Here is a 27,290-nt window from a genome sequence, read left to right on the forward strand (position 1 = left end):
CACTGCCTTAAACCAGGATTTCCAGAGGATCCCGATGAGTGTGAAGCAAACAGGCGCTGGGACTCTGAAGGTGAGTTCCCTGCCTCCCGGGCCTCCATCCATTCTTTTCTAGACAGCTCAGGCTCAGCCAGGCTTTGTGACCTTACAGCTTACAGTATATCTGGAATGAAACCTAGGTTCCCCATGAAATTAGTATAAAGCAGGCTGACTATTCTGAGATGTAGCCTGGGTGTGATTACATGACAGAAATACATAAGTTAGAGTTTAATAGATATTTGTTAAATGTGTTTATATATAGAGAGAGAGAGAGAGAGCACGGTATGTGAAAAAGTAATTAGTGGGATGAGGCTAATGATGATTAGAAAATCTTTTATTTTTTCATCCATTGACAATTGATCATCTGAATGGTAATTCTCTAAACTGAGAGCTGAACTGCTGGCAGGGAGACTAACTTGTTTTGTCTGTTAGACTCTTGCTAAAAAGAATAAACCAGTCCACCTTTAAATTTAAGAAACACAAAGGTTTTGATGCTTATTATGCCAACACTTTTTCACATTCATTTCATATTCAACTACTTCATGAGGTAAGTACTACGTTGTTTCCAAAAATGGGGAAATTAAGGCTCTGAGATGATCGAAAATGATCAAACCACCTATCTAGTAAGAGGCATAGCCAGCATTAGAATTCAGATCTTACTTAAAAGCACATGACTTAAAATTAAAAAAAAAAAAGTTTACTATTAATATAAATGTAATATCAATACTTGCTGCTGCTGCTAAGTCGCTTCAGTCATGTCTGACGCTATGCGACCCCATAGACGGCAGACCATCAGGCTCCCCCATCCCTGGGATTCTCCAGGCCAGAACACTGGAGTGGGTTGCCATTTCCTTCTCCAATGCATCAAAGTGAAAAGTGAAAGTGAAGTCGCTCAGCCATATCGGACTCTTAGAGACCCCATGGACTGCAGCCTACCAGGCTCCTCCGTCCATGGGACTTCCCAGGCAAGAGTACTGGAGTGGGGTGCCATTGCCTTAATATTTGGAAAAGTAGTAGGAAGAAGGAAAATGAACTCATGATTCTGATTTCCAGGGGAAGTCACATCAACATTTTCGTATACTCTTTCCAGTCTTTCTAATGTGTGAATTGTTAAATATGTGTGAACACATGGCGTATCAAAATAGATGTATCACTGTTTTAAAAATTAGCATCTTCTGATTATAAAAGCTAAGTGCACGCATTATAGAAAACCTGGCAAATACTGACATGCACTAAAGGAATTAAAGTCACCTAGAATCCCATTAGCCAAAAAATCCCCATAATTAATATCTTCATATATTCTTTTAGTCTCTTTCTATCAGTTTTTTTAACATAGTTAAATATGTGGCTCATAATGTACAAGATTTTTAACTATAGTTATGGGCTTCCCTGGTAGCTCAGCTGGTAAAGAATCCGCCTGAAATGCAGAAGACCCTGGATTGATTCCTGGGTTGGGAGGATCCCCTGGAGAAGGGATGGGCTACCCACTCCAGTGTTCTTGGACTTCTCTGGTGGCTCAGATGGTAAAGAATCTGCCTGCAATGGGGCAGACCCAAGTTCAATCCCTGGGTTGGGAAGATCCCCTGGAGGAGGGCATGGCAACCCAGTCCAGGATTCTTGTCTGGAGAATCCCCATGGACAGAGGAGCCTGGTGGGCTGCAGTCCATGGGGTTGCAGAGTTGGACATGACTGAGTGACCAAGTACAGTGCAGAACACAGGTCTGCATGGATAATGACAAGGCGGAGCTCAGTGACAGATAGTATTTGCCACTTACATTATTCAACAGGGTTTTTTTGGCCACATGGCTTGGTTTCCAACCAGGAGTTGAACCTGTGCCTCCTTCAGTGGAATCATGGAGTCCTAACCCTGATTAGGACTTTTCCTAGCCAGGATATTCCCTTCAACAGCTTTTTAAGTGTGTCTATTCATAGAGCCATCAAAGTATCTATAATCCTTAAAGCCTGTGTTAAGTTTCTACCAAGGAGAATCCTGATATGGATCACCAGGTTTTTTGTGGGTTTTTTTTGGTATCCAAGTGGGTATAAACCATTTACATAAGAATACTCCACGTATAAAGCTTTCACTCTGATGTAAAAGCCCTTCTAAAAAAGGGGAGACAACAGTTGTAGTCTGATGAAAAGGTTTTAGTATCTTACAATGAAAAATACATCATGTGCCTTAAACAACTGGCACACCTGAATTTACATAAAAGAGGCTTAACAAGAAAATAAGGCTTGACTGACAGTGGCTCAAGGAAGTTCTAAATGGTGTTTAACAGACTGGATCTTATGATAATATCATCTCAAAGCATTTATTATCAAAACAAAAACTTCAGTTATACATAAAGTAATAAACCTTTACAAGAGCTGTTAAGGAAAAGTGGCTGTGTAAGTCTGCACACAATTGCTGAGGGCAAAGAGCAAAGGAGAACTCCAGTCGGAATGTGGATTATGTTCATACAGCTTGCTCCTGATTTAAACACTCATGACACACTGGATGAACTGCAAGAGAGAAACCAGTGTTACACTGCAGACCCCAGAACATGGAATACACCCCTGCTTATTTTTACGCAGCTTCCATTTTCGTATTCATTTAAACTGTGGGTTAAAAAAAAATAGTTTTAAAAATAAGAGTAAATGATGGATGGAAAGGTTCATTTCTTGAAGCACCCTAATATAAAATCCAGAGGGTTTCCTCACATCAAACCTTCTTATAGGAAGCTGATGCTACCTTAATGCATAAAGAATTATTTAAATTCCAAATTAATATCTCACTCTAAATGTGATCATGATCAAAGGCACCTACTCACAATATAAATAACAGTGGAATTTATACTGTTCTGGCCCATGGGAACTTCAGAGCTGCAGTCTCACCCCACTATTCTACCAGACTGCTTTTAAAATAGTTTATTCCTTTAAAATCTGCTGAATTAAAATATTCGTGTGTGTCAGTATATGGACAGAAACTGTTCAGAAAAGCGTGACAAAAACAGACTCTCTGGTCCTTCTCCAGTAATTCAGAAACCTGAGTATGCAAGCACCAGTTCTTTGCTGTGAAGTTTGCTTCACTATCAAACACACAGCAATAATTTCTGCTCCCGTTCTCAGTTTTCTTTGGCTTTCTTCCTCCACCAGCGAGGCCCTGGACACTGCTAATTCCTACAGCATTCCTGCAAGGACCAGCTGACGCTCCCTCTTTCAGGGAAAAGGGAACTTGGGTCAGGACATTCAGATAGACGTCCTTTAAGTGGCCCCGTGAGAGGCCGTAGCCTGTGCACTTTCCACCCCACAGGCTGCCTCTCCATCCTTGGAAACAAAGCGGGACTGTTACCTGAGAAGTTAATGCACACTGAGGGAATACACCTTTAAGCAAAAGAAGTAAATATATTTACGCAACAGCCTTTTAAAAGTGTACTCATAACTGCAGCTGCTGCTAAACCGAAAATATGTGCATGTTTGTATTTTGAAATGGAGAAACCTTTTAGTTGTCACAGTGAGGTCCATTCTAAAAGTGGTTTATCAATGGCTGAACAAAAACTGGAGACGCACCTAAACATCTCCCCAGCTGTGCTGTGTCTATCCAACCAAGGCCAACAAAGATAGCATGCGGTTATGCTCACACTGGTTATGTGTCTGTATCCTGATGCATTTAGTGTGGCTGTACAGTAAATACAGTTTTAAATATGACTTAAGTTTGTGCCTTTTGTCCTCAATGAAGAACACAGATGTGCCAAGTGCAGCTTCGATCCATGCAAGTTATTTCTCAATGACAGAGGTGATTTATGTAAAGGAGACAAAAGTAGATGTACATCTGCGTGGTGGTGTTTTTCAAGGACATTTCTTATTGAAATCTCACAACAGTCTAGTGAAGACAGCATTATTATTCTTTCCTCAAATAGTCTCTGAGCAATGAAAAACCTGCCTAAGTGATCCAGCCAATCAGTGAGAAAAGCTGGGCCTTGACCTCGGTTGTTTAATGCAACAAACAGTGGTCAATGGATAAGACAAATAAATGACATTAATAAATTTTGGATGGTGACTCCTGATCATGTAAGCCTTAACCGCCCTGGGATCCTTAAGATGCTCTAAAGAGCCAGCTTCAAAGGGATGCCCAATTGCTGTACATCTCTTTTACTCAGTTATGAATTTACTCAGACTTACATCATCATATGGGAAATTTACTACACCTTGCTGAGCAGTATCCCGTCTTCGAAAGCTGTCTGTAAAACACAACAGTAAAATTTATTAGCTTTTTTAGAACATCTGAAATCATAATAGTTAATTGTTAGCACTGAGTTTCAAATGTAGTAACAAATTGTACAACCAACCAACAGAGACAAAAGGCCAAAGCAGTCAACTGTAGCAATATGAATGGATTTAATATGCAGCCAAGTAACACAGCAAGCAGAAGTTGGCCAATTGTCTTTCCCAACCTGGAGTTGGAAGAAAAGGCCTTATCCCAAAGTCAGTAAAAGCTGCACAGCTTCTGAGGCCATTCCTTAAATGTGATGGAAGTACAGAATTTCAGACTTCTTAATAACAAAGATATGTTAAGAAACAGATGCTTCTCCAGTGGCTCAGCCATAACCACCTGCAATGCAGGAGATGCAGGTTTGATCCCAGGGTTGGGAAGAACCCCTGGAGGAGGGAATGGCAACCCACTCCAGTTTTCTTGCCTGGAGAATCCCACGGACAGAGAAGCCTAGTAGACTACAGTCCATAGCGTCACAAAGAGTTGGACATGACTGAGTGCACACACACAGATGGATGGTGTCCTTAATATGACAAACAGCTATGATCAAGTACTCCATCCATTTGAGCTTTGTCCTACTAAGTGAAAAGGATTTACTTAGAAAAAAAAAGAATCTGCCCTCAAATTTGTCAGGATGCAAAAAAATTATAAAACCATACATTAAAAAGGGTAAAAGAACTAAAGAAAGGAATGGAACAGGAAAAAACATACAAAGGAAAGAAAAAGAGGAGAGAGAAAAGTAGAGATTACTGATACAGCCTCATTTGAGAAGGACATCTGAAACACAGACCACCACTTTAAATTACTCTCCAACAGGAGGAATTAGGAAGGAGGGCTACTGATGGGTAATTTCACTTTTTTCAAGTAGTTCACGTTCTAGGGAGAAATCACAGAATACTGCTCATACTCTAACCAAAAATTTACCAATTAGTTTGGTACACTTATGTTATAGAACACTAAAGTAAAGTTTAGTTAGGATTTCTTTCTTCCCTCCTGAGCCACTCAGCTCTCCAGGTCTTAGTTCCCTGACCAAGGCTTAAACCCAGGTCCTGGCAGTAAAAGCACCGTCCTAACCACTGGACTGCCAGGGAATTTAGTTAGGATCATTTTAACAGCAGGTTACTTAATATGTGGGAAAAATTTCTGAGGAAACAGAATTATTTGCCAGGCCTGCTAATAGCAATCTCAAAGCACACACCTGTTAGAGCTCGCAGCTTGACGCAACAGGCGATGTAATCATCGAAGGTGATCTTTCCATTGGTACTGTATCGTTTTGCAATTGAATTCACAGCCTGGGGACTCAACCTAAATCCTGAAAGGAAGAAAAAGCATCCAGCAAAAAAAGAAAAAGAAAAAAAATTCCAATTTCAAGGATTAAAAGAAAAACATTAAAAATAATTTTAAGCCCAATTTTTTAGGAGAGGGCTCATTTAAATTATGGATAGGTGCTATTTCTATAAATAGAAACATAGTACTTAGTTTTATAAATTAAACAAAAAAACAAAACCAAAAAGCTACTAGTGAACAGATATGGAATCAGTCATACCCACCCATTGTTGTCAGGGCCTTCTGCAATTCTTGGGGATCCACTGTTCCACTCCTATCACTGTCGAAACTGATAAAGTGTTGTCTCCAGCCATTCAGTACAGCCCAGAGTTCTTTAAATTCATTGAAACCCATTGTGCCTGACATGTCTCTCTGAACTGTAATCAAGGATTAGAGCATCTTTATTTTGCAACATTTTCTAATGATTAAATCAAAGATCAAGGATAAGGGGATTTAATGTTCTTTCTGCTGAAAAAAAAAATGTACATTCTTTTGGGCATGACAGGACAAAAAGATACTCTTTTTGTATATATTTTATTTTTATGATATAAAAATAAAGGCCTATGGAGAAAAAGCTCTGAGTATGTATTTTCCGTGAGGGAAAGAGATCATCTATACGAATGACTACAAGGAAATTAAAAGGCCATTGTGAGCTACCGGTAACAACCAAAGTGGTCTGCACTTTCTGGGTGGTCCAGGCTATGCTGCTTACCCTTCTGTCCAGGGTCCTCTTTAGCCCTGATATTCCCAAGGCAAGGCCTTCCAGACCCACTGTTTTCACTTTTGGAAAATGAGGTGGGATGAAGGCACCATACCATCAGCAGTAACTAAACTAGTCCAACAACCGTGATACGAAAAATCCCATTGCTTGAAGGTCAGTGTGACTCATGCAGGGTAATCAATGTCACAGCAAAAAAGCTGCCTTGACTGCTCTGGTTTCTATACTTGTTTGTTTATGATGCTTCCTCAAATTCTTAAATAACAAATGTTCTGCTTATTAAACTTCCTTCCTTTTGCACACCAAGTGACATCTTAAAAGCTAATGATTTTGGAAAACTTTTCTGTGGTCATTTTTCACTTTGTGTTTACTGAATATTAGTTCTTAGACAAATTCTTTCAAGGTTTTTTTTGTTTTTTTTTTTTTAAATTCAGAAAAAAATACTCTAGACTGCCATCAAGGTAAAGGATACATCCAGCATTGAAACCATAAGCCGGCAAGTCTCCAGGTTAAAAGCTGTTAAATCAAGAAAAGCACATACATATTAATATGATTTCAAAAATTCACATTATGTTGGATACATTCAAAGTAATAGGAATGTGATTATTTATACACTTTTATTCTTACATGCTGCTCAATTTATGTAAAACTAAATTCATGGAGCTTTGAAGTAGGCTTATTTTCTAGATAGAACTTCCAGAACCCAAATTTGATTTTAAAAAATTTAATAGAAATCTTTTTTTAAAAAAAAGTATGGCCTAGGAGGGAGGAGGGTTCAGGATGGGGAGCACATGTATACCTGTGACGGATTCATTTTGAGATTTGGCAAAACTAATACAATTATGTAAAGTTTAAAAATAAAATAAAATTAAAAAAAAAAAAGTATGGCCTAGTACTGTTAATATTTTTAGGTGTGATTCATGGCTTTTAAGTTGGGGGATAAAAGTGTTCTTATCTTTAAGAAAAATATGCACTGAAGTTATCAGTAGGTAGAATAATGTTAAGAGATCTGGAATCTGCTTTAAAAGAAAATGGGTAGGTTTATAGATAAAACAAGAAGAGCAACACATTGATAACTGTTGATGCTGACGGATGGGTACGGAGGAGTTCACTGTATAATTATCTGTATTTTTGCATGCTGCTGCTGCATCACTTCAGTCGTGTCCGACTCTGTGCGACCCCATAGACAGCAGCCCGCCAGGGTCCCCCGTCTCTGGGATTCTCCAGGCAAGAACACTGGAGTGGGTTGCCATTTCCTTCTCCAATGCATGAAAGTGAAAAGTGAAAGTGAAGTTGCTCAGTCGTGTCCGACTCTTAGCGACCCCATGGACTGCAGCCTACCAGGCTCTTCCGTCCATGGGATTTTCCAGGCAAAAGTACTGGAGTGGGGTGCCATTGCCTTCTCTGAGGCTTACAGTTTCCTGTAACATAGTTTATAAAAGGTATTATACTCTTTTTCGCCTTTGAAACTGTTATATAGTGAGTTCAATCCACCATAATGAACCACAATGTATTATATCCACCACCGTGAATGGGTGGATCCAGTTGCTTTGTTCCTACGCACAGTTGACTTTAGTTGGTTTTGCTAGCTCTGTGTAGATCATTTGTTTCTCTTTCTTTTCCCTTTAATGTCAGACATTGAATGGTCACCTCCTCCCCCAAATTGCCTATGGCCTCTTTTTATAGACAATAAATATGCTTGCTAGAATTGTGAGTCAAAGGAGAGCATTCTGGGCTAAGACCGGATGACCCACTCAGTGAAAGCCATTGTTCAGAAGCCTTTTCAGTTTACTCAGGGCTCAAGGGTGATCTGAGGGTATTTCCACGCCTCACTTAGACAACCAAACTAGAACACACTTGTTGGTTTATGGCCTAATAGTACTCTACCTGAGTAGCAACAAATTAAAAATAAAGAATTCCTTGCGTCTTACCAAGACTGAGGGAGTAGTTTTAGGTACAAAGAAGCTGTAAAGCTAGGAGGAGGAAGGGACAAGGCTCATGTGGGCAAGGCCAGCATGAATTCCACAAGGCTGTTGACATGTACACAGAGTTAACATTATTTACCGCTGTTACCAGCTTCATTTGAATCTTTAACCAAAGTGAACTTAAAACACTAGGCTAACTCTTATTGCTGTAATGTTTCCAAATGTTACAAACTATAGGTTTTCTACTTTTAATAGATTCATGTGTTTGGCATAGCTTAGAACCCTGAAATAAAAGGTTGGAGACTGTTTCTGTTTTGGTCCCTTAATCTCCATCTGATCCACAGAGATAATTCCTGGAGGTGAGAAAAGGCAGCACTTTTTTTTAACACTTTAAAAAGAGTTGCTTGATTCTTTGTTGTGTTTTTAAGTTGTGTGGAGGTATAAAGTCTCTCTAGTCTAGACCAGAGGTTTTCAATCCTGAGCACTTACAAGAATCACCCAAAAGCTTTAAAAGACCCTGATATCTGGGCTATACTACAGAACAATAATTATTAATTTTTTAGCTTTACTAAGATATGATTGGCATACAACATTGTGTAAGTTTAAGGTGTACAATGTAATGGTTTGATGAATGTATATAATGACTGTAAGGTTAATTACCATATGTATCACCTCACATAGCTACCTTTGATGCATGTGGTGAGAACTTTTAAGATCTACTCTCTTAACAACTTTTGTTAAAGTATAGTCAGCATCACCACAGAACGATTAGATCAGAATCTGACCATGGGAATCAGGCATTAGTTTAAATGGACACTTCTGATTTACACTGATAATGAGAAGTAATGTATAATCCCTTAGGTAAATACCAATCTTTCTTAAGTCAAAATACAAATAAGGGTATATATGTATTTTTTTTTCCATTTTAGGAAGTCTCCCATACTCATTAATTCATCAAATGTCTATTAAGTACTCCTGGTGTGCAAGGCTCAGGATACCAGGGACACTGGAGATAACAACTGTGAAACTGGATCCTGCCCTGGCTGACCGTTTGAAGTCTTGTGCACAGGGTGGTGGTGGTTTAGTTGCTAAGTCATGTCCGACTCTTGCCACCGCATGAACTGTAGCCTGCCAGGGTCCTCTGTCCATGGGATTCTCCAGACAAGAATACTGGAGTGGGCTGCCATTTCCTACAGGGTAGAAGAGGGTAAGCCATAATGGAGACACCAAAAACTACCAGATCTTGAAGTGTGAGAGGCTCCTTCATGTTGAAAGAAAGACTTGATAGAAGAGGTAACATTTAAGCCAAGTTGTGAATGACAGGAAAGATTTGGGATATCTGGAGACAGTCATGTAAAGCCGGGGACCTGCACAAGCAAGGAAAGAAGCAGTGAAGTCCAGACAGGCAAAGAAGCGGGGAGAAAGTGTTGGGGGTGCTGTGCATCGGGGACTGAATTCCTAGTAAGCTGTCTAACTTCTGTTTTATATGGGCACCATGGAGCTACTCAGGATTTTTAAGAGGAAGAGAGTGACAGGTTAGAGTTCTTTGTTAGAACAGAAATCTGGTCTGAGAAGGGAGGGACTGAGATGGGCAGGAACAAAGGAGAAAATTCACAATTAGTTTGGGTGAGAAGAACTCCTGTTCATTTCTCTTTTTTCTCCAGAAAGAGTTTTTACTAATGCTAATCCTATTTTAAATAATGCCAATTTAAATAATTTAAATAATGCTAAGCCTATTTTAAATAATTTCAAAGAGCAACTTCCCTCATCAACACCTCCTCTATGCGTGACTGCTCCCTCTTAACCTGGTTAGGATACCATGCACTGTGTGTGCTCAGTCGTGTTCTTCTCTTTGTGGCCTCGTGGACTGTAGCCTGCCAGGCTCCTCTGTCTATGGCATTTTCCAGGCAAGAAAAGAAGATGCCATAGGTTTTACTGTCTCCCACGTCCCCATCTGTGCTTTTTGGTTTGGAAGCTGGGTTGAAAAAGACCAATGGCTACATAACTTCTCCATTACAACACTCACTCTGACACTCACAAACAGGATGGTTTTGTGGGTCATTACAGTCTCATGGAGAAGGAAATGGCAACCCACTCCAGTATTCTTGCCTGGGAAATCGTATGGACACAGAAGCCTGGCGGGTTCAGTCCACAGGATCACAAATGGTCGGACACGACTGAAGCAACGTAGCATGCAGGCACAGCCTTCATAACGAGATGACAGCAAGCAGATTAATCACACAGTTCAGGTGATAGGTATGTCCTTTCGGTAACTCGGTGATCTAAGGTCATTACTAAATGTGGCTTTCTCAAAGGAAATTTCTAAAGGGACTGCTCTACAGGAATACACTGCCCACTTTGTTAGATTTTAAAACTGGCCACACCTCTTCCACCGAGCAGAAGTAGAGTAATAGTCTGTATTGTGACATAGCTAATTTGTGGAAACCCTGCTATTAGATCTCCTTTGTTCACCAGCCCCAACTGCTTGAGGTTAATAATTTAAATGTACTACCTACAATAGTGTAAAAAAAACAAAACAATCCCTAATGGAGAAAAGGGCTTCTTTTGTGTAGGACCAGTAGGACCAGAGTAAATAACAGAAATCCAAAAGGTTTCTATTTTAATTCCCACAACTAGGAAATAGTGATTGGATACTAAATTCATAAAACAAAGGATAATAAAAATGGATATGCTGATAGTTTAAAAAAGAGAAACACATAGTAACTATGCCCTGTCAAACAGTCAAAAATGGCCACTACAGGTCCACAGGTGTGAATTCTAGTTTGTGGGTTTTTTGTTTGTTTGCTTGTCTGTTTTTTGGCCATGCTGAACGGCTTGTGGAATCTTATTTCCCCAAACAGGGATTGAACCTGGGTCTATCGAAGTGAAAGCCTGGATCCCTAATCACCAGACTGTCAGGAAATCCCCTAGTTCGAATGTTTTAATTCACAACTTACCAAGAAGTTGAGGCTTTAATTTGATATTCTGTCTCAATTAACAGCAGGCAAAGAAGGTGGTAGGTCATGCATATCAGCCAAGACGCTGTTCTATCATGGTAAAGATATGATTTGAAGGGAAGCATGTGGTATGTGTGGGATAATGAGAAGGCCCCTGCCAGGAATGAGCATTCTGGTAAGAGTTCCCTCTCTGCAGCTCGTGCAGAATTCAAAAGGAAGGAAGTGGGTATAAGCACAGGGGGAGTCTATGAGGAACTAGGGGGCAGCGGGAAGAAGGACTAGTATAAAGAGTTTAGAAATTAGGAAGGGTACGTCTTACTTAGCCTGATGTAGAAAGAGCAAAGAGCTGGGAGATGTCAAGGTGAGCATTCATGCTGCCAGGAGCTGAGAGCAGGAGTGTATACCTGGCTCCTTGAGGACTAGGGCTGGGGGACTGGGCACTTGTGAAAAGGGAGGGTAGGACCAACTACTCAGAACTAGGGATGCAGAACAGGTCACCCTGGGACCAGGTGCCAAGCACCGGCCACCGAAAGCCCTAAGTGACACCACGTTTGAGCCAGAATAAGCTCCTGGCAAACAGGGAGCAGCAAATGTTAGCTCCTATCATTAATGACACCTGACCTGGAGGATTTCATTTCAGCACCTTACCTCGTTTTCTGAGGAGGAGGCCACATGTCTTATTGGTGTGAATGGTTCCAGACACCCGGAACCCAGATCCAAGACACCCACTAAACTGGTGGGTAGTGTGGGATGATTCAGTAAGAACTATCTTCAAACGAGCATTTTGAAATACAAAAGAAATAAATCCAGCTTCTGAAATTCTTAACTTTGCCATTTCAGAAACTCTCAGATTTCTTGAAGGCTTTAATAATCACAAGTGACATCTGAAACACAAGAGATTTCCGAGACACTTTGGGGCTGCTAACTCACGTTTGTATCCTCCAGCAATGCCCGACTGTGTCAGGCATCTTTGCAGTTCATCAGCATCTATTTGTCCATCCTTTTGGAAAAAAAAAAAAACAGGAAAAGGATTTACAGGAGTGACTTGTACCTTCCAGTTCTTTGTTTACATTCAGCATTCAGTATACCATTAATAATAAAGAAAATGAATATTATCACGCATGAGACTTTAATAGATGCCTTTCAAAAGTAGGCATTCTTTTTCTTCACTCTACTTCCCCAAACAATAAGTTACAGAAAGAAAGGACACTGTTCAAGGTTCTCCCACAAATGGATAATTAAGGACATATACCAAAAATACCTTTCTTAGTACCTAGGTAAAGTGGGTATTCAATTTCAGGCTTTATTTGCAACAATCATTACATAAGAATTACCAAGTCTGAAAGCTGCTTACACCTATGCTTTGGTATTACCAATATCTTTTTGTCATTTCCTATAGATTCCTGAATTGACTTGGCATAACTTCTAAAGTATAAGGTTACTCTTCTTAATAAAACAGTAAGATGAATTCAGTGAGACATATTTTTAAACATATGAATACAACTAGCTCCTATCCTTAACTACTCTCACTCTGAACTAGGAAACTGCCAAAGTAAGCAATTTAAAATACAATTATTTATGTATTTCATTAGAAGTTCTATTACTTGTCCTAGCTTTTTTTTTTTCTGTTGAGGGGGTGGAGGGCTGGGTACAGAGATGACATCAGTAAATGAAAAGTTTGGTTCCCACAAAAAGCAGCCTCTGTGATCGCCTTTGCTTAGAATATGATGAATGTTTTTTCAGATCACAATTATACCTGGAAGACAAGTTCTCCATGCCTATTCACTGGCTGACCTAGGTCAGAACTAGAAACACGTTAAAGATTTTAAAATAAAATGCCTAAATCCTCAAGTTCATGACTATTATACAATCTAGATGACAGGCAGGATCAATAATGTGAAAGACGATGGACATGCTGCTGCAGACCAGGGCTGCTGAAAGCTAAGCAGCTGGGGTCACTTTCATGGCTCCTGGTACCGGCGATCTAAGAATGCAGAGACTTGAGCTTTGCCGTGTCTTGTGGTTTCAAAGATACTGATCACTAACAGGTGAAGCAGATACTTAAGGGGAAGCTCTTTCCGTTTTAGACTCAATTTTCCATTCAGTTTCTCAAACTGTATTTCTTCCAGTGCTGTTCTAAAAGGTGGTCACACGTTTTTATCCCATAATAGACTATAGGCATTTTCACATTAAGACTGTGCTATTTCTAGCTTTTGATTAAAAGAAAGCTAGGTTGAATTCATAAGCACAAACGTCCTCTTTGAACATGTTGGATTATAACAGCAGTATGGTATATACAGTGACTTGGTAGCTGAGGAAAAAGGCCTCCTCCAAGATGAACTACCACTTGTCACACAACTAGAATGTAAAGTGAAAGGTCTTGGGGTGTTGACCTTAATTCTCTCTCTGGGTCAATAGATCACAACACCTAACAAGGACATGGAAGGGCTGACCTAGTAATAGCATCAAAGAAAAAATAAACTGACCACAAGATTAACTTCCTGATAGCAAGAAGAAAGTACCTTTCTTATTTTGAAGCTAGTGGGTTTTTACCTGAAGTACCCATTTTCTAAGGGGGTAATTAACAGTCAAACTCAATGCAAAGAAAATGTCCCTCAGAATCTGGCTACAGAATTACTGGTACTACATGATTCGACCTGGAATTTCTTCTCTGGAAATTCACTGTCTGGACCCTGACAATTCACAGTTCTAAAGACATCTTTCTACCTTACATATCTTCAAAGCATATTTATACTAGCTTATTGTGTTCAATCTGACCCTAATTCAATCACAAGTTTAGTTCTGAATTGAACATAAGCATGGGTAACACGTTGTCCAAGTTTGTTCTGAATATTCAAAAATAAATAACTGCCCATTAACTTCCTTCTCTCTCTCTCTTTTTTCTTGAGCAGAAGCAAAGGAATTCTTTTCCAGAGGAATAGTCGTGTTTCCGTGTGACTGTAACAAAGGTTAATACAAATGTACACTCTGAAATTCCTTTAATGTTAAAGGGAAGAGCTAACCTGTCCAGCTACAGCAGCAAAGTAACCATACAGCGGATCCTGAGTTTGCCCGGGAAACGCAGGCCCTCCGGGAGCCCCTCCGTACTGTAAGACAAGGAACAAACGCATCAATCCGATGACCAAGTTTTATTCTTTCACCATAGAGTGCCTTGTGCAAAGTCAGGTTCACTGTCAGTCGTTTGCTCCTCTCCCCCCCACCTCCCTTAACTCTCTACGTAAAATCACTCCTCCCCTTTCTCCCATTCTCACCCCAGTTATAATTTAAAAACCCGCAGCTAGGATCAAAATTAGTTGTCTTGACAATGACATCAGCATAAATGAAGTAACCTCTGCAAATCCCCATTAACCTGCAGTTTACTGAGATGAATGCAACCTGGCCATGCAACTTACCAGCAGGGCTCAGAATTGTCTTACATATTTTCCCCTAGCGTTTATGGTATTTTTAAAGCGTTCGGAGACAGGTGTAGCCTCGGGAGGGTGAGGTTTGTCACGGCTAGGGAATATTCTTTTTAGGAAATAGTTCCCAAAAGGATGCCCGTCCCAGACTCAGGGCCAGGCTGCCTTCCTCCCGGAAGTCTCTGACTCTAGCGGACTTCCCCTGACTTTCCCCGTTTTTCTCAATTTAGGAGAGAGAAGTGGATCGCAGGACCATTCTAGATTAAAATGGCTGTTGCTCTTAGGGAAGGCGAAGCTGAAGGCAACACCCCAGTTGCACGATTTCACGCCGCGGATCCGGGAGGCACAGGGTGGGCTTCTTGGGTCAAACCTACGCGCGTCCCGGCCCCAAGCAGCAACCCAGGGGGAAGAAGGGACAGAAGGAAGGAGGTCGCCGGAGACCGAGGCCGGCCGGCGGGGGCGCTGGGCGACGCAGCGGGCAGGGCGGGGGCGCCTGGGAGCCGCCCCGGCCGAGATGCCCCGTGTGGCTTCTCGGAGCCCCGGGCGTCCAGGGATCGAGCCCAGGCCACGAGCCCGCGCGAGCAGTACTCACCCCGCCTGCGTAGTAGCCGCCGCCGGCGCCAGGATGCCCGGGATACGCCATGCTGCACTCTGCGCCGCAGCCCAGCACCTCCCGCCTCCCCGCCTGCCCGCGGGGACCGCCCAGGGCCGCACCACCCGGGGCCGCGGGGTACGCGCCTGAGGTTGCCGCCCGCGCCAGGCTCCGCTCCCGGCCTCCGCCCCTTCCTGCCCTCCGCCCGGTCTTTGGTGTTTTCTCTTTTCAGGCCCTGAAGAACCCGAGGTCTGGTAAGTGACTTCACACGCGGGATGCAATTCACACCTGGGATTCTCCTCCCTTCAAAACGAATGGCACGTTCCAACACCAACCCGTTTCGCCGGGTGTTCTTTTTCTCTTCCTGCTCGAGCATCTTCTGCTACGTTTTGTATTTTAAACAAATTTATTGGACAGGCCTACGGGGCTGGAAGCAAAGTGTGGTATTGGGGGAAGGGGCCAAATGCCTTAGGGCAGCTCTGAGATGCTCTCAGGGAAAGGAGACGTCGGAAAACCAAGCTGCGAAAGTGTCTTTGGACATCAGCAGTGAATTTCAGGACCTGAGCGCGTTTGGAGCGTCGGTTTGCGGTTGACCATTTCACTCAACAATAACGGTGTGTTTCCTTCCTAGGCGACACGGTCATCTCAAGGTTAAGCTGGATGTGACTCGGATATGAACTGAAGAGGACAGCAGGCACTTACTGGGCAGGGCAGCCTCGGCCGGATTGTTCTTATAAGTTGAGTTGTTCCAATTATCTGGATGATTCAGGCAAAACAATCCAGCTACTCCAAAATCACCCAGCTACTTTTTATGCAAGAAAAGTTTAGTGCAGGCAAAGAGTGTGTTGGTGAAAAAACACACTTGTCAGGAAGGTAAGAGAGCTGGATCTTGGAGTGTCACTCAGGTGATTCAGGAAACAGTTTTCTTTACATCACAGCTTTGTTTTTCACCCAGTTTAACAGTTTGAAGCAATTCAGACGTGAGATTTTCTGGTTTGGTTTTGTTTCATGCAATTTCTATCACGCAGAATTCTTTGAATTTTCAACAATTTCTTATTGTTTTAAGAAATGTAACAATAAGCAAGATTCACAGTATTTGCTATGGAGGTTGCACAGAAAAATTGAATGAGTCATCGACATTTAACAAATATTGGAGCGCCTGCTGTGTGTGGGACAGGACTTGCTCATGTGGTGGACTGGGTTCTCACTAGGGTCATTGTTTTCCTCTCATGTATAAACTTCCCTCTCGAGTTCTCCTTTTGGATCCCACAAACCTCAAAATGAAAGTCCTGAATTGTGAGAAAAATTCTAGTATTTCCTGTTGTCCTATATAAAATCAACTATACATTACTTGTTTTGTGTTTGATTCAGGAAGTTGATTCCTATTTTCAAGTACCACAGTCATTGTCAAGGTAGATTAGAGATATGAGTCCTTTGGCCTATATGGAAGGTTTTATTTTTTCCCTAGTATTTTTGTTGTAGTAAAAACACAACCTGAAATCTTCCTGCCCGAGTGTACAGTGCACTATTGTTAAAAGCATCCACAGTGCCGCAGAGCAGATCTCCAAAACTTTTCCTCTCACATGACTGAAGATCTCTACCAGTAAACAACTCTCCATTTCCTCTTCAGAGGCCCTGGCAACCACCATTCTACTTTCAGTTTCTATGAGTTTGACTATTTTAAATGCCTCATATAAGTAGAATTATGCAGTATTTGTCTTCTTGTAATTGACTTAGCATAGTGTACTTGAAATTCAACCACATTGCAGAATATGATAGGATATCCTTTTTTAAGGCAGGATAACAACACATTGTGTGATATATGCCACATTGAAAAACATTCATGTATAGATAGACATTTGGGTTGCTGCCACATCTTGGTTATTGGTGAATAATATTGCTGTGAATATGGGTGCAGATATCTCTTTGAGATTCTGTTCGCACTTTTTTTTGGATATATATCTAGAAGTAGGGTTGCTAGATCATATGGTCATTCTATTTTTAATTTTTTGAGGAAACTCCACACTGTTTTCATGGCAGCCTCACCATTTCTAGTTCCCACTAATAATGTGCAGGATTTCCAATTTCTCCACATACTTGCCAACACTTATTGTCTATTTTTTTTTTTCTTTTTATAATGATAGCCATCTTGGCAGATATGAGGTGATATCTCGTGGTTTTGATTTGCATTTCCCTGGTAATTAGTGACACTGAGCATTTTTTCATATACCTGCTATGCATTTGTATATCTTCTTTGTTAAAATTTTAGAGAATAACTTCTTGTCAGATATATGTCTTGCAAATATTTTCTCTTGTTCTGTGAGTTGCCTTTTCATTCTGTTGTTTCTTTGAGGTGCAGAACCTTTTTAATCCTACTTATTTATTTAGTTTGTGTTGCTTGTGCTTTTGCTGTCATAGCCATGAAATCAATGTCAAGGCTAATGTCATAAAGCTTTTCCCTTAAGTTTTCTAATAAGAATTTTACAGTTTTAGATCCTATATTTAAGTCTTTATTCCATTTTGATTTTTGTGTTGATTGTTGTGTATGGTGTGAAATAGGGTCCAATAATCACTTTTTTGCATGTAAGCAAGCGTCCAATTTTCCCCAGTGGCTCAGTGGTTTAAAAAAAAAAAAAAATGAATCCACCTGCAATGCAGGAGATGTGCAGGAGACGTGGGTTCAATCCCTGGATCAAGAAGATCCACTGGAGAAGGAAACGGCAACCCACTCCAGTGTTCCCGCCTGGGAAATCCCAGAGCAGAGGAGCCTGGTGGGCTGTAGTCCATGGGGTCACAAAGAGTCAACTGAGCACCCACACATGCACTAATCCAGTTTTAATAGGACCATTTGTTGAAGAGGTCATCCTTTTTCCATTGTGTACTTTTGGCATTCTTGTCCAAGATCAGTTGACCATATATGCATGGATTTATTTCTGGGCTCTATTCTGTTCCTTAGTCTCTGTTTTGAAGTCTATTTCTTCCAACTGTAAGGAATAGATGATGAGGGCTGAACTCAAAGGTGAGTGTAAACTTCTCTAAGACTCAAGTTTGAAAGAAAAATATAGCATAAAAAATATTTGTTAAGAATGCAGAACTAGTTTTGTGGATAAGCATCTATGCTCATTGTTATTTCAGTTGTCTTTAATACCTTCCTACTGCCCCTTGAATGTAATTGGAGGGCTACAAATAAATTCTCACAGTTGTTGCTAACTAACTGGTATGCTGCTGCTGCCTTAGTTTATGAAAAAAGTTGTGACAGCGAATAGTAACAGACCCATCAGATCAGATCAGATCAGATCAGTCGCTCAGTCGTGTCCGACTCTTTGCGACCCCATGAATCGCAGCACGCCAAGCCTCCCTGTCCAACGCCAACTCCCGGAGTTCACTGAGACTCACGTCCATCAAGTCAGTGATGCCATCCAGCCATCTCATCCTCTGTCGTCCCCTTCTCCTCCTGCCCCCAATCCCTCCCAGCATCAGAGTCTTTTCCAATGAGTCAACTCTTCGCATGAGGTGGCCAAAGTACTGGAGTTTCAGCTTTAGCATCATTCCTTCCAAAGAAATCCCAGGGCTGATCTCCTTCAGAATGGACTGGTTGGATCTCCTTGCAGTCCAAGGGACTCTCAAGAGTCTTCTCCAACACCACAGTTCAAAAGCATCAATTCTTCTGCGCTCAGCCTTCTTCACAGTCCAACTCTCACATCCATACATGACCACAGGAAAAACCATAGCCTTGACTAGATGAACCTTTGTTGGCAAAGTAATGTCTCTGCTTTTGAACATGCTATCTAGGTTGGTCATAACTTTTCTTCCAAGGAGTAAGCGTCTTTTAATTTCATGGCTGCAGTCACCATCTGTAGTGATTTTGGAGTCCAGAAAAATAAAGTCTGACACTGTTTCCACTGTTTCCCCACCTATTTCCCATGAAGAGATGGGATCGGATGCCATGATCTTTGTTTTCTGAATGTTGAGCTTTAAGTCAACTTTTTCACTCTCCACTCTCACTTTCATCAAGAGGCTTTTTAGTTCCTCTTCACTTTCTGCCATAAGGGAGGTGTCATCTGCATATCTGAGGTTATTGATATTTCTCCCGGCAATCTTGATTCCAGCTTGTGTTTCTTCCAGTCCAGTGTTTCTCATGATGTACTCTGCATAGAAGTTAAATAAACAGGGTGACAATATACAGCCTTGACGAACTCCTTTTCCTATTTGGAACCAGTCTGTTGTTCCATGTCCAGTTCTGACTGTTGCTTCCTGTCCTGCATACAAATTTCTCAAGAGGCAGGTCAAGTGGTCTGGTATTCCCATCTCTTTCAGAATTTCCCACAGTTTATTGTGATCCACACAGTCAAAGGCTTTGGCATAGTCAATAAAGCAGAAATAGATGTTTTTCTGGAACTCTCTTGCTTTTTCCATGATCCAGCAGATGTTGGCAATTTGATCTCTGGTTCCTCTGCCTTTTCTAAAACCAGCTTGAACATCAGGAAGTTCACGGTTCACATATTGCTGTGAGAATTTTGAGCATTACTTTACTATGGTACTTAATATGCACCAGACCCTCTTCTAAGCACTTTATACATTTGTTTGACCCTCATAAAAGCCTCATTATCCATTGGTTAGCATACAAAGGAGATGGGAGAACTTGGGCAAGTGGAAGGCAGCGAGAGCTGAACTCTGCGGCTGTCTGGCTCCCGGTGTCTGTGCCCCATGTCAGGGGGCAGCGAACTTTGTAAAGGACCAGGAAGTATATAGGTTTTATGGGCTCTACAGTCTCTGTGGCAACTACTCAGTTCTGCTCCTGTACCATGCAGGCATCCAATACACAAATAAATGGCTGTGGCTTTGTTCCAGTACGACTGTACTTATGGACACCAAAGTTTGTGTCTCATATAATTTTAATATGTCAAGAAATACTATTCTTTATTTTAGTTTTTCAATTTTAGGTCCTAGGTGTATAAAAGCAGGAAGTGGGGTAGATTTGTCCCTTGTGTAGGAGTTGCCAACCACTGTTGCAGACCCCTCCAGGATTCTGGTTTATGACTCTGGGAGAATAGCGCTTTAACAAATGATTTCAGGGTGAAGTTAATGGATAATGGTAGCTGAATCACCCTGAGGAATGCTGACCTCTCTGGGGTAGGATCCTATGTATAGAGTTCTCAGACTCTTCCCCATTGCCCAATAAGCTGGTCAAAAGGAACACTGTGAAACTGACTTACTGGTTTCAGTCCTGCCCTGTATAGTAGTAGCCAGAGGGTGTGCCCGTGATGACAAAGCTGGATGCAAAGGTAGCTTTTAAACGTTACTCATGTAGCATGGGTTCCTTTAATCATGTCTGAGTATTGTCAAGCCTGAAAACATTCAGGAAAAACTACAGACTCAGTAGGAATTCTATAAGAATAGAGAATTTTGCCTGAATATAGGCAATTTACTTTTATGGTTTTGATATTCATTCCAGTGGAAGCAGTGAAGGTAGAGAGTGAGAGAAAAGAGCAGCTGTACTGGATTCTTTGTATGTGCCAAGTGTTGTTCTGGGTACTTCCTTATAGATGCATTTCAAGAAAATCACCTTGGAAAAGAGATGCAATTGCCCACATTTTATAGATGAGGGAATTGAGGCATAGGTAACTTTCCCAAGGTTACAGACCAGCTCTTGAGCCCAGCTGATTTACTTAACTCTAAAGCATTGGTGTCTAAAATGTAAACAAACTACAAAGATACTAAACCAAGCTTACATTTTCCCCCGCATTGTACTGATTCTTGAGGAATTTGGGCAGAAGAGGAACTGCCAAAAAAAGAATTTAGGTGTATAAAACCCTGCAGAGTTTATAAGTATCAGCCTTCGGCAAGACCACACAAATCATCAAAGACGTAATCTAGAGAAGCCATTCCTTGCCATTCCTTGGGTCTGTTTTAATTTTGAACAAAATAAAAACCCCAGTGGGATAAGAACTCATCTTATTCCTGTGCCTTCAAATCACAGAGCTCTAGATACAGACAATAAAATCCTCACATAATTTAAAGAAACTCAGCAACAGAGTATCTGAGCTGTATAGTTAGCAGAGGGATTCCTAACTGGTTTGGACAGTCTGGGGAGCTAGAATACTGTGCTATTTGTCCTAACAATTTGCTAAGTCCTAGAAAAAGACTGTGGGAGTTATTCAGCCATACCACAATGACTGAGGGTCCTGGCAGTAGCTTGGGTCAGAGAGCACACTGTAGGAGGTTTACATTTATTAATTATTTTTTAAATTGAAGTATAGTTGATTTACAATATGGTGCTGGTTGCTAGTTTCTGGTATAGAGCAAAGTGATTGTGTTATATGTATACACACATATACACATATATATGTGCTTCCCTGGTGGCTCAGTGGTATAGAATCCACCTGCCAATGCAGGAGACATGAATTTGATCCCTGGGTCAGGAAAATCCCCTGGAGAAGGAAATGGCAACCTACCCCAGTATTCTTGCCTGGGAAATTCCATGGACAGAGGAGCCTGGTGGTCTATAGTCCATGGGGTTGCAAAAAAGTCTGATACAACTTAGCGACTGAACAACAAATATACATACACACACACACACACACACACACACACACACACACATATAAAATTTACCCTGATGGTTTATTACAAGAAATTTAGTATGGTTCCCTGTGCCATACAGTAGGACCTTGTTTATCTATTTTATATATAGTTGTTTGTATGTGCTAATCCAAAACTCCTGATTTATCTCACCCCCCATATTTCCCCTTTGGTAAAAAAAAAAAAAATAAAGTTTGTTTTCTAAGCTATAAGTTTGTTTTCTAAATCTGTGAGTCTGTTTTGTAAATAAGTTCCTTTGTATCATATTTTAGATTCTACATATAAATGATATCATATGACATTTGTCTGTCTCTGTCTGACTTACTTCACTGAATATGATAAGCTCTAGGTGCATCCATGTTGCTGCAAATGGCATTATTTTGTTCTTTTTGATGGCTCAGTATAGGAGGTTTTAGACAGACTCTGGATCAGAGTCATTCGGGGAAGTCATTGGAATCACAGAAACATTTGTAATCAGCTTCCCCAACCTTGTTGTTTTACAGATGAGGAAAGAGAAGGTACATGGCTCAAGCTCTTGAAGGCCTTGCCTAGCCTGATTTAAAAATTTGGCTCTTCCAATTAAAATTGTGAATTGATCTGAATATACTTCTCATAGAGGGTCTTGTTCTTTTGTGGTGTACTCTCCCCAGTCATCTATATTCCTACTTGGAAGACAAAAGGCACATGGATACTTTCTGTCCCTGAAGAAAAGTTAATATAAAGTACTGCATATGACATCCAGAAATGTCTCAGTCAGAGAAGTGCTGGAAGGAGTCCTCTAGCTAAGTAACTGCCATTGTTTTGCCATTTCCTACAGTTGAGTTAATCACAGGTCTAACATATCAGGAAGAAGTGAGCAATAACCTTTTCCGGATTAAGGTCTCAGCTTTCGTTTAACTCTTAATCTGCATCTGTCACTTCATGATTTGAAAAATCATGCCTTAGAACTCAGATCTCCAAGTTTGTGGAAAAATGATTGTTGGTAGCAACATCATAAAGTAGTGGAGCTGTATTCCCAGGTGGAAAATCACTTACGTTCAGTTCCCTGAGGATGAGTGTTCCTAAGAACGGTGGACTCATATATTACTTGGTGTCCTCAACTCTTAAAGACATTGTGTTCTAGAAGCTGGGTATTTGCAACTTGGGATGTATTTTCCTATAGAAGTCATTTTGTGACTGGTTCCTAGGCAAGCCCCTCAAAAGTTCTTCATAACCCTCAATATTTTTTCTGAAAAGAACCAGTCCTGGGGCCAGGGCAGAGCAAGGCAGGGGGTGGGGAGCTCTCACTCCGGCTTGTTTTCTGCCCAGTTATCCTCCCAGTCCTGATGTTACTAAGTCTACCCAGAACCAGGCAGGGGTAGAGGGTAGAGTCTCCATCAGCTCTATTAGTATGGAGGTGGCACTGGTAGGGAGGAAAAACAGAAGAAAATTTCAAACTAGAGCTCTGGAGGAGGAAGAATGACCCGTTTTGACTCCCAGGCACCCAGGTGGAGAAGCTACTTCCAGAAAGCCAAACTAGTATGAAGCCTATACATAAATCAGTTATGATAATATTTAAATTGAGGATTTCTTAATTAAAAGTAAAATAAACTCTTACTTTATATATATATATATATATATATATATATATATATATTTTTTTTTTTTTTTTTTTTTTTTTTTCTCAGAAAGTAACTTGCCTGTTTTCATATCATGGGAAATCAATGGCAAATCTGAAAAAGGAATCTGGGTGAATTAATTCTCATGCCTGTATTTTGCTGATAAAACACAAATTGTGATACTACTATTATGGTAAGCAAAGGATCAGTGCTCTTACACACTGAGAAGCATCAGTTTGTCAAGTATCTGTGGCTTCTTCCCAGGTGGCTCAATGGTAAAGAATCTGCCTGCTACTGCAGGAGCTGAAAGAAATGCAGGTTCAATCCTTGAGTGGGGAAGATCCCTTGAAAGAGGAAGAAATGGCAACCCACTCCAGTATTCTTGCAGGGATAATCCCATGGATGGAGGAACCTGGAAGCTACAGTCAATGGGGTTGTAAAGAGTTGGATACGACTGAGTGACTGAGCATGTATACACGAGTGTCTAAGACTCTGTATGGAAAAATCAATCTAATTATCTCAGTCTAAAACATATTATCAGAAGTGCTACATGTATCTTAGCATCAATTCATGACATTCTTTGATGAATCTACTAGAATTACTGTTCTATGAAGCAACTTCTACTGTTTTCATTTTATTAAAACGGGAGAAATAACTTTAACTTAGACCCAATTTTCTCAGAGCAAAAAAAAAAAAAAAAAAAAAAAAAGCTTTTCTCTTGGTAAATTAGGGAAATTTGGGAGAACTAAATTCTCTTGAAAGCCAAAGCTGCATATAACTTAAATATTCTATTAGTCTATGCTAATATTCTCAATGGAGAAATCCAATTGTCATTTCTGTATACCTTTAAAAATCTCAAGATTGAGAACACATTTTTCTATTTAAAAATAATTTCGTATACTATATTTGTTCATTTCTGTGCTTCATTCTTAAATCTTAGTTCCCAAAGAGCATTTAGATGATATTTTATAAAAATTTTAGCTCCCTAGGAGTGTTTAGATATTTTATAAACTTGGCATATTCTCAGCCAAAAACAATGAGTTAATAGAATTTCATAGATTAGGAACTTCCATATTTTTTTTAATCAGTAGAATTAGAATGTTGTGTTACAGAACTAACCTCACATACATATCTCTACTTACCTGCATCTTGATGTGAGGTCTTAGATGCAGAAACTCGTGATTCTTAGAGGAGCATATCCTTGCTGGATGGTCAAAGAGAATGATCAGGAAGTATAAATTGTACAAGCAGATTCATCACATTGCCCTCTTGATCCTTGGCAATCAGTAACCACCAATAAACATATTCGACAATGTAGGCAGTTTTCCCTTTGGCCCCAGAGAGGTCCTCTATGAAACAGGTGTGTTTCAGTATTAGAACATATTACCTTAGCTAAGGCAGATAGGAGTCAACAGCAACAGTATACATAGCCCAGTGTTTGAGAATCATTGCCCCCATCAGAGACTTCCAAAGACTTTCAGAGCTGTGTATTGCATCAGCAATGTGTGGGAGTTGGCCAGAGAGAGCCAATCTTCAGGAATTTTTCCAGACCATTGTTAAACACTGCCAATATTATAAGTTAAAAATTTTAGCTTACTGAAAACAAAGCTATTAAATAATCCCAATGCATCACTTAATTATTTTTCTATACTTAAACTATGTAATGGGGGTAAGGTTGGACATTAATTTCCAACTGCAGGCTTGATCATATTTTGTCCATTAGTAGCTTGAAATAGGCCATGGGGGGAATATTTACTCCATGGATATCAACTTATACTTACAAATAAGAGATTGGTTTATTGTTTTATTGTTTATCTATTCTAAACTTGGGAGTCAGCAGGTTGGAGAAAATTTCATGTGTTAACTGTAAGTCTGGAGTAGACATGCAACAAAACAAAACACCAATCTCTAATTTGTGTGTGTGTGTGTGTGTGTGTGTGTGTGTGTGTGTAGTCGGCTGTGTCTGACTCTTTGAGACCTCATGGACTGTAGCCCACCAGGCTTCTCTGTCCATGGGATTTTCCAGGCAAGAGTACTGGAGTGGGTTGCTATTTCCTTCTCTAGTGAATCTTCCCAAACCAGGGACTGAACCTGTGTTTCCTGCATTAGCAGGCAGATTCTTTACCACTGAGCCACCAGGGAAGCCCATTTTGAGGGTGATTGTTTAACAGTAAATCATATATCTGAACTGGCAATCATTTATTGAGAAAGTGTTATTGCAACTTTGTCCATCATTGTCCATTTCAATCACAAGTTTCCTATGGATAAAAGAATCTTGTAAAACTAACAAAAACATTCTTTGAGAATCAAGTGGCTGTATGAAATTGACAATAAAATGTACTATATATTGCATTATTATTTATAAATTGTATGCTGCACATCCTTTATATCATCAGTAAGTGAAAGTGAAGTCGCTCAGTCGTGTCCGACTCTTTGCAACCCCATGGACTGTAGCCTACCAGGCTCCTTTGTCCATGGGGTTTTTCAGGCAATAGTACTGGAGTGGATTGCCATTTCCTTCTCCAGGGGATCTTCCTGACCCAGGGATCGAACCCAGGTCTCCCGCATTGTAGACAGATGCTTTACCGTCTGAGCCACCGGGGAAGTCCTATATCAGTAAAGCTTGTAATAATTTAATATGCGTGTATATGTGCATATTTTTTTTTCTTGGAGAGCCAGTTGTTAAACATTTACCAGTATATCACTGACTGCCGTCTAAAGGGAAAGAGAGTATCCTTTGCACTCAAGGAGTTACAGAACTATTTCTGAGTTTGAGGCTGGGAACTTAACATGGATTGCCAAACCTAAAGTAGGATGTCATGGGATTTTTAAGCACATCTAGGGAAAATTTCCTTCCCAGGTGGTGCTAGTGGTAAAGAACCCACCTGCCAATGCAGGAGACATAAGAGATGAAGGTTCTGTCCCTAGGTCGGGAAGATCCCATGGAGGAGGGTGTGGCAACCTATTGCAGTATTCTTGCCTGGAGAATCCCATGGATAGAGGAGCCTGGTGGGCTGCAGTCCATGTGGTAGCAAAGCATTGGACATGACTGAAGTGACTTGCACAGGCAAAATTTCAACAGTTTGTCTTCAGGGCCACTGCCTGCGCCTTTCTGGTCTTTTCTTCTCGGATCTAGAGCAGCTATCCAGGACTTATAGGTGTCCTTCTTATGCCTCTGTGTCTATCCAAAGTCCTTACTTCACAGTTCAGCCCTCCCTGAAGAGTTCTTGAGCTTTTAAATCATCGTCATGCCCTATTTATTTATTTATTTTTATTGACTATGTTGTTAGCTGTTTGTCATAAATAGTTTTTATTATGTTGAGATGTTCCCTCTGTAACTACTTTGGTGAGTTTTTATCACGAATGGATGCTATACTTTGTCAAATGCTTTTTCTGCACCTGTTGAGATGATCATGTGAGTTTTATGCTTTCTTTTGTTCATGTGGTGTATCGCGTTGATTTGCAAATATTAAACCATCCTTGAATCACTGGACTAAATCACATTTGATCAAGGGTGAATGATCCTTTTTGTATATTGATAAATTCAGTTTGCTAATACTGTATAGAACATTTTTGCATCTATATTCATCAGAGATATTGGCCTTTAACTTTTTTTTTGGTAGTGTCTTTGTATGGTTTTGGTATCAGGGTAATGGTCGTCTCATAGAATGAATTTGGAAGCAACCTATTAATATTATCATTAATAGAATATGAGAGCATTTAAGTCTTTTATAGAGAGGTGTGTAGGCTGTACAGTGTTATTGCATATCTCTCCCTCTATAGAACTGGACTGTAGACTGAGTTGTTAAAGTGATTATCCTTAGGTGTTGAGTTTGTGGACATTTTAATTTAATTTTCTTTGTGTATAAATTGTCATATTTTTAA

General features: G+C 40.5%; 1 protein-coding gene across 2 annotated transcripts; it reads right to left on the reverse strand.

The window, feature by feature from the left end:
* Nucleotides 1-352: 352 nt before the first annotated feature.
* SRI (sorcin) lies at nucleotides 353-24,632 on the reverse strand. Of its 2 annotated transcripts, none has more exons than NM_001427871.1 (8): nucleotides 15,226-15,293; nucleotides 14,238-14,321; nucleotides 12,145-12,214; nucleotides 6,805-6,848; nucleotides 5,839-5,986; nucleotides 5,487-5,600; nucleotides 4,198-4,256; nucleotides 353-2,538 (listed from the first exon to the last, which is right to left on the reverse strand). In NM_001427871.1, exons 1-8 carry the CDS (start codon nucleotides 15,274-15,276, stop codon nucleotides 2,512-2,514), a joined length of 597 nt encoding a protein of 198 aa, NP_001414800.1. In that variant the 5' UTR covers nucleotides 15,277-15,293; the 3' UTR covers nucleotides 353-2,511. The 2 variants fall into 2 exon arrangements, with proteins under 2 accessions (NP_001414800.1, NP_001068818.1); NM_001075350.2 differs by lacking the exon at nucleotides 15,226-15,293 and adding an exon at nucleotides 24,548-24,632 and having other exon boundaries at nucleotides 2,333-2,538.
* Between the last annotated feature and the right edge of the window lie 2,658 nt (nucleotides 24,633-27,290).

This window comes from Bos taurus, chromosome 4, assembly GCF_002263795.3.
Source record: "Bos taurus isolate L1 Dominette 01449 registration number 42190680 breed Hereford chromosome 4, ARS-UCD2.0, whole genome shotgun sequence".
NCBI lineage: Eukaryota > Metazoa > Chordata > Mammalia > Artiodactyla > Bovidae > Bos > Bos taurus.